Genomic DNA, 10,893 nt, shown 5'->3' with positions numbered 1-10,893 from the left:
AAACGTCAGAAGAATTGAAGTCTCTGTTCACCATGAGATTTATACAGGCAATCAACCTCCAAATGAACCGACTGCATCTGATTTTAGTTCCAAAATATATCATATATCCCAGTTAAGCAAGCTCCAAACAAACTTCTATCTGACCATACAAAGATTGTGTTATGAAGGTTTGGATCGGCTCTCTAATACATAAGCACAAGCACGCATATCGACGGTTCCTTCCATGTAACTGCCATAATGTTAAAATTCGGCAACTGTTGCCAGTCCGTTCATTTCTAAAAACTTGGCTTTGAATTTGCCAACAAAAATGAAGTAAAAATTTGCAACCAGATTTAACATATCTACAAAAAATTTGGGTTTACCGGGGCTTTCACATGGTCTCTGCAATTCATTCACATAATAATAATCATCATCAAGATAAAATACAAAACATTCATCTTTTCCTTTCTTTGATCGTTGCTGGCAGCCAACAATGTCTACCATGAGAAGATGCATCAGTTAGGATAATCTTATCCTTCATCTCCTGTTCCATAACAACAGGAATGTGTTTCTGAAAATTTTATTCTACAAATTTACTCTACAAACTCGAAATAGTGGGATAAAACCCATCCATCTCAGATCCTGAATTGGATTGTTGACCAGAAAACCGGTACTAGTCTAAGTGGCAATAGCATTAAAAGGATCAACAAAGAATAGAATATTATATTACTCATAATCCACTGCTATTGAAGCATGAATTATTGAAGCGAAAATGATAAGAGCCATCCAAGCTAGATTGCAGCACCAGTTCATAGAGAACTACTTGCAATTTCCAAAGCTTCCTCCACTGATGATGCACTTTGAAGTTTAGCTCTATCAACAACCGGCTGGGATTTTGCAAGCTTAGGAAGCAACAAAAACTCCTGAAAAGGATGAGATATTGTATCTTAACAACTTGGGCACACGCTAACGATGCAACCTATGCTTCTCGATTATTAAAAGCGTTTGCTGCCGCAGCCATAAAGTACATTCAGACAATTTTCTGAAAAGTTAGAAACCCAAACAGAAACACAGTGACTACCGATAATTTCTATGCTGGAGAGAGAACATTTTGTTGTTGATGAGAGATCTGAAGGGAATCACATTTGGTAAAAGAACAGGAATAATGTTAAGATCATATTTTTTTTCACATATTTCTACCAAATATTTTATATATTCCTCTTCACATTAAAATAAATTGCTCTTCATGCAGCTGGTTTCGATGGCTAAAAAAAGTAAAGCATCTATCACAGCCACGATTAATTCAAAAACAGGCTTCAGAAGTTGTTTCCATGCGCTCCTCTCTTCGGCTTGTGGCCTAAGATAGCATACTGATTATTCTTAGGAGAAAATTCTGCTTCAAGCGAAAAGCATCTCTATTAGGTTTTGGTAAGACATTTATCAGTAAGCTACTAAACAATTTGGAGTCACATGAGCAACCCTGTGATAGACTCCATCTGAAAGAAATCAGCTGTTGTTATCAGTTATTGCTTCGAGGGTTAATCATCAATTAGAAGTAAACATTGATTTAGGAGAGGATGTAAGCGTATCATATTAAACTTTAGTTTAAGATGAGAAGTTAACTTGAAGAGTCATAACTGAATGAGCTAGTTTAAGAGTCATAATCGAATTGAAGTCCTAGTGGAATTAGGTCAGGGCTACCATAAATGGGATTGAAACCAATACAATTTAAAAACTTATGATCGTTAAGGTGTTGACCAAAATCAACACATATCACACGACTTTCAACTTTTAGTAATGTGAATCCACTCTTTAACTCACCTCTATTTTCATCTCTTGTACATGAATATTTTTTCACATCTTCCCTTCTCGTGACCCTTACTTTTGAGGGCTCAAATTCATTCCCATATACAGATACTGAGATAGGTCACTCATTCGTGTCTACCTTGTATGGTATGATCATCTTCATTGAGTCGGTTCAGTCATCCATATCCCATATCTTTCATTGTAATGTGACTCATCTTCGTTTGGTCAAACCTAGTTTTGAGTCGCAATAGCCCATCTGGCTCACTTGGATATCCTAACTTGCTCGGGTCTAGCTCAATCATTTTTCTTCAATTTGCTCATTCAAATACCATGTTCGAAAAATAACTTTTTATCTCAAGGTGCTCGAAACAAAGTGCTATCAAGTACATAAGATTGCACAGTCACATGATTTTAATAATTTTTTTGCAGGTAACAATCAGTCAAATTTATACCATCCATGGTTGTCTGATTAAAATAGCTTTATAACTAAATGTGGCGTCAACTTGGAGAATTAACACCTTACTTGAGGAAAATTCCAATGCGAGTTTTATTATTACAAGCTACATCATCCAATAGTTGTTAGCATAAGTTATTTATGTTCTTGAGACACAAAAAAGCTGCCCTCCCTAGGTTGTTGGATCGAGAAAGGGAGGAGACTTTATCAGATCCATTTGACATTGATGCTTCTCAAGATGATTCAATTCCTGATAAACTGGATAGGAATCGTAATAACTCAGGGCACTCAACTTACTCGATGAAAATCATCAGAGAGAAAAAATTCAATAGGATGAGACTTTTTCTCCATCTAATTTTGATTCACAAGATCCACAACGACAACAGTGAGGTCGATAATAGAGCATTTACTGATAATGGTGGCTCAAGCCAAAAGGACTTGCATATCCGATATACAAACACAAAGAAGTGACTATGGAATAATGAGTAGCAGTGATTTAAAAAGCGCTAGACGCCAAGGTCCAAAAACGCCCGAGGCGCTCACCTGAGCGAAACAAGGCACTAAAATATAAAAATATATAATATAATTAATACATATAATTTTTTAAATAAAAATATGATATTAAATTTAAAAAAATCTTACAAAATCACAATATCACATTAACAAAAAAATCTCAAATTTCAAAACAATAACAATAATTTTAAATAAATAAAAATTAGCAGTATTAAAATTAAAATAATATATTAATAATCTAATAAATAAAAAAGTATTGTTACTAGTATACAGTTAATATACTGTTAACAGTATACTATTGAGTCGATGTGAGAAGAGGTAGTAACGAGCAGTGGGAGTGGGAGAGGCGAGCGACGATAGTGGCAGCGAGAGCGGTAGCAACGAGAAGCGACAGCGGTAGCAACGAGAAGCGGCAGCGAGGTCGGGAGCAGCGAGCAACGACAGCGGCAGCGGCAGCGGTAGCAGCGAGCAGCGGGAGCGGGAGCAACGAGCGGTGATAGTGGCAATGGCAGCGATAGCGGCGAGCAGCGACAACGACAACAAGAGTGGGAGCGGCGAGCGACGATAGTGGCAACGGTAGCAGCGAGCAACTGCAGCAGTAGCAGTAGCAACAAGCAGCGGCAGCGGCGAGCTGTCACGATCGATCGTCGCGCACTCGCAACTTCGTTCAACGAACTGTTCGTCGCTTTTGCATGCTTGAACAAAGACATGATAGCTTGTTTTGCCTTGGTTTTGTGTGTTTTTGCTTGTAAAAATATATATTCGAATAGGTTGCAACGCACAGTGTGACCGCTCACTGCGCCGAGCCAAAAAGCCCCAAAATGGCTCCGTTTTCATGTGCCGCAAGCTGTTTTCTACAGCCCGCTGCAGCGCGCGAAATGTCAGCCATCTCAGCACCTTGGAACCCCCCAGGTGGCACAAGGCTGGATGGGGCTTCGGTATATAGTCGGGGGTTGAAAAATCTTCACAAGTTCACATGTTGACTTGAAGGAAACTTGCCTTCGCGCCCGGCACCCGGTGAGTAGTTGTTTATGGACTTGCAACTATTCGTTCTACCTTCTAAAGTCCTTGTTTTCCTCCTTTCTCTCTTTTCTACTATGCATACAAGGTGCTTGCTGAATTGCTTATAAAGCTTCCCTCTTTGCAAGACGTCGGGACTTGTCTGTCGCTCATTTTCAATCTAATCAACTTTCTATTTAACAAGTCCTTTGGGACCTGTACGAGGTTGCAACTAGGCTGAACCTTTGCGGACGTATATGTCGCAAGAGCGCCTCAAGACTTAGGCAATCCCAACTAAGTCCGAGAAGTTAGCGTAAGGGTGCGTCGGGACTTAAGCAACTCAAGCTAAGTTCGCGTCTTTGCCACAAGGGTGCCTCATGCCCTAGGCAATTCTAGCTAAGGTCGTGCCATTGTGGTATCAGAGCGGGCAAGCAATTCAAGCAAGCAGCAAAGGAACTTCGCAATTTCGCCATGGCAAAGCATCATGGAGAATCAAGCAAGGCGGGGCAAGCCGGACCTTTGCCCTAAGCAGCCGCAGGTGGGCTGCAATTGTAAACTCGCTCTCATGTCGTTGGAGCCACTTTGGAGGATCGTGGCACGAACATGATGAGCGAGAAATTGGCTACTCTCCGCGAGCGGAGGAGGTGCAATCTAGAGCGCCAACCGAGAAGAAGAGCCATGAGAGACTCAAAGCGGCGGAAACCCACTTGGATATCCTTGAAGCGAGCTTGGAGGAACTCTACCAAGGCCAACGAAGGCTTCTTGGGGTAGAGAGCTCGCAAGAAGAAGCTGAATCCCGAATCGACAAGGTCGAGGCCCTAGTCGATCGATTGTCGGACGACACCAAAGACTCCGTGCAACATCTGCAGGAAGTGGCAGAACTCACTTCCAGGGTGACCATGCTCACAAGGGCACTGAATGCGGGAGGAAGCAACACCCGCGTTGCGCCGTCACAAAACTTGAGGGCACCCGAGCCGCATTGTTATGGAGGTGCCAGAGATGCTAAAGAGCTCGAGAATTTCCTGTTCGACATGGAACAATACTTTCGAGCTACGAAGCCTGATTCTGAAGAAACCAAAGTTTCCATAGCAACAATGTATTTGAATAGGGATGCAAAACTTTGGTGGCGAACCCATTGGGAGGAGATCCAACAAGGTCGGTGTCGGGTGGACACATGGGAGGACTTAAAGCGAGAGTTGAAAACTCAATTTCGACCCGAGAACACAGAGTTCATTGCAAGGAGGAAGTTGAGACAACTCCGCCAAAGTACTTACATCCGAGACTACGTGAAGCAATTTTCTGTGCTAATGCTGGACATACAGGACATGTCCGAGAAAGATAAGCTATTCAACTTTCTCGATGGTTTGAAGTCATGGGCTCAACAAGAACTACATTGAAGGAATGTCACCGATGTGATCGAGGCAATTACTATCGCAAAAAGGCTCACCGACTTTGTTTCCTCTAAGGACCCAAGAAAAAGAAAACTATCTTCAGGAAATCGCCCTCCAAAATATTCCCGACGGAAGGAGCCCGGAGGTGAACAAAGGAAGAAGAGTTCCCACAAAGGGCCAAGCTCAAAAGGCAAGGCCCCGAAACCTGGCGGATGCTTCTTGTGCGGAGGGCCGCACATGGTGAGGGAGTGCCCACAAAAACAGGCACTCAACGCTTTAACAGCTTCCATCCATCCCCCCAAATTAAACAAGGACAAAGCCATCGCCCTTAGTTCAAGTAGTTCAAAATCTAGCAGCGACGACGAGGAGTCGCTGGTGTTGGGAAATCTTGGGGGTGACATCACATGCACAGCGGAAGAACAAAAAACAAAATCCCATATTCCCAAAGAGATATTCGTCGTCGTGCGAAGATTGGTGCGCAAAAATCCGCGAAACTTAAAACTGCGTATAGAGTAGATTGTGTTACCTAGAGAGATCATACATCCCTGAATCCTTGCAGATCTCTAGGAGAGGGTGAAGGAGGTCAAGCGTCCTCTCTAGCGGTGATCCACACAGCAGGACTGCGACGACGCTCCTCAAAACTCCAGGCCTGCTCCGAGGTGAAGAGGGGGAGGAGAATAGAAGAGACAAGCAAAGGCTCTAGTCTATGAACCACTGAATCCCTCCTATTTATAGAGGTCCACTATCAAACCCTAATGAATCCTCCCTTATTGGGTATTAGATCTGTATCCAATTACCTAAGCCTCTTAGATTAATGGATCTCTATCAAATAATCTCTCATGGGCTTTTATTGGATCTCGTCCATGGGATCTAATAATTCAAAAGCTTATTGGATATCCAATAAGATAGGGGCTCCGACGGATATCTCATATCTGAACCTCTACTCATCGCAATGCCTACCATATGTGTGTGACCCTCTAGGCCCAATATCGAACCGATCGTAAGTCATACCTATCAGTACTCCTTCTGGCTCAGTGAATTATTATTTCCATAATAATTCACTCGACTCATCGACTACGGATGTACTAGGCCACTACGCCGCAATCCCTAGACGATACAAGGGAATCCAATTTGGACTTGTCTATCCTCAGTTACTGTGTATCTATAGTCTCTCATCCATCTAATATCCCAGAGACCGTATACCGGGTATGGTGCTGTCAGACTCATACGGTGCTGTCAGACTCATGGAATATTCCTCTCATAACGCCAAGAGTGGATGGTCCTCTATCGACACTCAATAGCCCTCGTAAGGTCGACTATCACTCCCAATGACCGACTGTACTAGATCTGAGACATCCAAACATATAAGTCTGGTATCAAAGAATGGAGCACTCATACAGGACATCCTTGGTGTCTCAAGTCTAAGAACCAAATACACCATTGGAACTACAAAATCACTATCTGACAATAAGGCATCATCAACCATCCAGCATTCCGTAAGCGGATCAATCAGTGAACTCATTCTCCAATGAGCACTTGTACTGTATCCCTAGTGTCCCCACACGAGCAGCTATGAGACCAACTGCATCCATCATATAGACGGGTATACTGCACACCAGTCTGTCCGATTATCTCGAGTAACCTATGACTGGGATTATTTAGGATATGTGTTTAAAGGTGAATCGGTCCCATTATCGTGATCTCATCACGATCCGATTCTCATTATACAGATCCAAGGACATCACAATATATACATGCATATATGCAATAGTCAATATAAAATGATAAATGCCAAAATATAATAAGCAAAAAGATTCTTTGTCAAGTCACACATGCCATCACTCACGTGATTGGCTTGCTGGGCACCTATGACTAGCAGCAGGGTTCCCGAATGGGAGCAATGCATTTGTTAAATACATTGCGGGGTCAAGTGGGAGAGAACATGAAGGCAAAGACATTGAAAGTAAGGAGTAGCGAGCTGATGTACGTGGACATTAAGCTCAATGGCCAAACAACCCGTGCAATGGTGGACACGGGAGCTACCCACAACTTTATTGTCGATCGAGAAGCAAAGCAACTTGGGCTGATCTTAGAGAAGAACCCAAGTCGAATGAAGGCGGTGAACTCGGAGGCTAAAAGAATCTCCGGGTTGGCAAAAGGAGTTCCCATCAAGGTCGGAACATGGAGCGGGAGCACAAACATAATGGCGGTGCCACTGGACGACTTCCAAGTGATTCTTGGAATGAAATTCATGCACGTAGCGAAGTTGGTGCCAATGTCGTTCCTAAACTCCCTATGTATGATGGGGGGTGACGACCCCTGTGTGGTTCCTTTCTCTCGGAGGGGAACCAAGGAACCCCAACAAATATTGGCATTACAACTAAAGAAAGGAGTACGAAAAGGCGAATTAACATTCATGGCTGCTATGAAGCTAGAGCCACTCGACGAAAAGGTCATTCATGAACCTATTGTGGTGGCTAACATGCTGAAGGAGTTCACAGATGTTATGTCACCCGAGTTGCCAAAGACTACCGCCACGCAGAGGCGTGGATCATCATATCGAGCTAGAGCCAGGAGTGAAGCCTCCAGCGAGACCACCATACCGTATGCACCCTCCTGAGTTGGCAGAACTCAAAAAGCAGTTAGATGAACTACTAAGTGGTGATCTCATCCGCAGTTCTAAAGCACCATTCGAAGCTTCAGTTCTCTTCCAAAAGAAACAAGATGGGAGCCTCCGACTATGCGTCGATTATCGAGCCCTCAACAAAGTGACGATGAAGAACAAGTACCCAATCCCACTCATCACAAACTTGTTCGACCAATTGGACAAGGCCAAGTATTTCTCCAAACTCGACCTCCGGTCGGGGTACTGGCAGGTGCGCATTGCTTAAGACGGCGAAGCGAAGACTACCTGCGTGTCCAGGTATAGAGCATTTGAGTTCTTGGTGATGCCTTTTGGCTTAACCAACGCTCCGGCTACGTTCTGCACTCTTTTGAACTAATTATTCAAAGAGTATTTGGATAAGTTTGTGGTCGTCTACTTGGATGATATCGTCATCTACAGCCAAACGCTCGAGGAGCATATCGAGTACCTTCAAACAATTTTCAAGGTTCTCAAGGAGAACACTTTGTTCGTGAAGAGGGAGAAGTGCTACTTTGCTCCAACGGAGATCTTGTTTTTGGGGCATCGAATCGATAATGGCTCCATTAGGATGGACCAATTAAAGGTGCAAGCTGTTGCGAAATGACGAACTCCAATGAAGGTGTCAGATTTAAGATCCTTCCTTGGTTTCATCAACTACTATTGACGCTTCATAGCGGGGTATTTGAAGCATGCAACTCCACTGACGAAATTACTAAAGGAGCAACCTTGGAGGTGGTCTGACAAATGTGAAGCTGCATTCCTAGATCTAAAGGCTGTTGTATTGGAAGAACCGGTGCTCAAATTGCCAGACTATGGGAAGCCCTTCGAAGTCCATACAGATGCTTCAGACTTCGCTATTGGGGGAGTACTCATGCAGAAGGGTCATACGGTGGCCTACAAGAGCCATAAGCTCAACGAGACCGAGCGACGGTATCCGGTGCATGAGAAGGAGATGACAGCAGTGGTCCACTGTCTACGAGTTTGGCGGCACTACCTTCTTAGATCGCGATTTGCGTTGAGGACAGACAACATCGCTTTGAGCTATTTCCAAACTCAAAAGAAACTCTCCCCAAAGCAAGCACGATGGTAAGACTTTCTGGCTGAGTTTGATATGGCAATGGAGTACAAGTTCGGAAAAGTAAATGTCGTGGCCGATGCATTGAGCCGGAAGGTGGAGCGAGTGAACACCATACAGTTGGAGGGCAGAGGCCAAGCAAGTCAGTTGCACTCCAATTCCTTTCTAGGATTAGGGATGGACTATATAGTGATCCCCAAGCAGTAACCCTAATACAGCTCATTAAAGAAGGCAAGACACGATGATTTTGGGTCTAGGAGAGACTCGTTTACACAAAAGGGAATAGGGTTTATGTTCCTCGAGTGGTAATTTGAGGCATGAACTCTTAATAGAGTGTCACAATTCCCTTTGGGCTGGACATCCGGGCATTCATAGAACCTTGGCTCTCGTGGAGAGGGCCTTCTACTGGCCGAAGATGAGGATTGATGTGGAGGAATATGTTCGAACGTGCCTCACTTGCCAACAAGACAAGGTGGAGCAGCGGAAGCCGATGGGGCTTTTGGAGACGTTGCCCGTACCAGAAAGGTCGTGGGAGAGCATTTCTTTAGACTTCATATCAAGCTTGCCGACAGTAGGGGGACTGAGATCGATACTCGTAGTGGTCGATCGATTTTCAAAGTTTGCAACTTTCATTGCTTCGCCCCTACACTGTTCAGCAGAGGAGGTGGCCAAGCTAATGATGAAGAATGTGGTGAAGTATTGGAGAGTCCCGCACAATATCATCAGTGATCGAGACGCTTGGTTCCTAGGACGATTCTGGACCCCGAGCTATTCAAATTGTTGAGGTCTAAGTTATACTTCTCCACAAACCTCCACCCCCAGACGGACGGCCAAATCGAAAGGATAAACTCGCTCTTGGAGCAATATCTTCGGCACTACGTGAGTGCCAACCAACGAGATTGGGTGAAGCTATTGAACATAGCTCAATTCTCCTACAATTTGCAACGGAGCTCTGCGTCCAACAAGAGCTCCGTCAAGATCATCACAGGATAACAACTATCAACCCCTCACACCTTGGCTAATGGATATACTAGGAGTAGTCCGTCAGCATATCACTTTGCAAAAGAATGGCATCGAAATGCAGATATTGCGCGGGCTTACTTGGAGAAGGCGGCCAAAGAGATGCAGAAGTGGGCAGACTCGGGAAGGCGACCACAGGAGTTCAAAGTCGACGATTTGGCATTGGTAAAGCTCCAACCAGCATCACTCCAATTCTTTAGGAACAAAATACACAAAGGATTAGTGCGCAAGTATGAAAGGCCCTTCCCAATTATCAGTAGGGTGAGCAACATCTCCTACAGGTTGCAACTACCGGCGTGGCTCAAAATTCATAATGTTTTTCATGCCAGCAACTTGAAAACCTACCAATCAGATCCGTAAGATGCTTCCCGAAGTGTTCCAACTCGGCTACCCCTACTAAATCCTCCTACGAGAAGCGAGTTGAAACCATTATGGCGGATCGCAAGATAAAGCTACCCAATGGAGCTAAGCAGACTGAGTACTTGGAGAAGTGGCGAAAGCTTCCCCGAACTGAAGCCAGTTGGGAGCCCGAAGACGCACTACGACATGAAGAAGCAATCATCAACAACTACCAACAAGCGTCGATGAGGGCGTCGACAGTTTACGTAGGGGAGAATGTCACGAACGATCGTCGCGCACTCGTAATAACTTCGTTCAACGAACTGTTCGTCGCTTTTGCATGCTTGAACAGAGACATGGCAGCCTGTTTTGCCTTGGTTTTGTGTGTTTTTGCTTGTAAAAATACATGTTCGAACAGGTTACAATGCACAGTGCAACCGCTCACCGCGCCAGGCCAAAAAGCCCCAAAATGGCTCCGTTTTCGTGTGCCGCAGGTTGATTTCTACAGCCCACTGCAGTGTACGAAATGTCAGCCATCTCAGCACCTTAGAACCCCCTGAGTGGCACAAGGCTGGATGGGGCTTCGATATATAGTCGGGCGTTGAAAAATCTTCACAAGTTCGCACGTTGACTTGACGGGAACTTGCCTTCGCGCCCGGCACCCGGTGAGCAG

The 10,893-nt window shown here is 44.4% G+C and overlaps 1 protein-coding gene across 3 annotated transcripts in view; it reads right to left on the bottom strand.

The window, feature by feature from the left end:
* Positions 1–418: 418 nt before the first annotated feature.
* LOC103985262 (monodehydroascorbate reductase 5, chlorplastic) overlaps positions 419–10,893 on the bottom strand; it is a 30,623-nt gene continuing 20,148 nt past the window's right edge. For all 3 annotated transcript variants that reach the window (XM_009402911.3, XM_065152719.1, XM_065152720.1), the window contains one exon: positions 419–902. In XM_009402911.3, coding sequence (XP_009401186.2) covers positions 789–902 — 114 coding nt within the window. In that variant the 3' untranslated portion in view covers positions 419–788. The remainder of the gene's footprint in view (positions 903–10,893) is intronic.

The sequence above is a fragment of the Musa acuminata genome, chromosome BXJ3-5, assembly GCF_036884655.1.
Source record: "Musa acuminata AAA Group cultivar baxijiao chromosome BXJ3-5, Cavendish_Baxijiao_AAA, whole genome shotgun sequence".
In the NCBI taxonomy this organism is placed as follows: domain Eukaryota; kingdom Viridiplantae; phylum Streptophyta; class Magnoliopsida; order Zingiberales; family Musaceae; genus Musa; species Musa acuminata.
The sequence above is the reverse complement of the archived record's forward strand: the minus strand, read 5'-3'. Positions and strand labels throughout refer to the sequence as shown.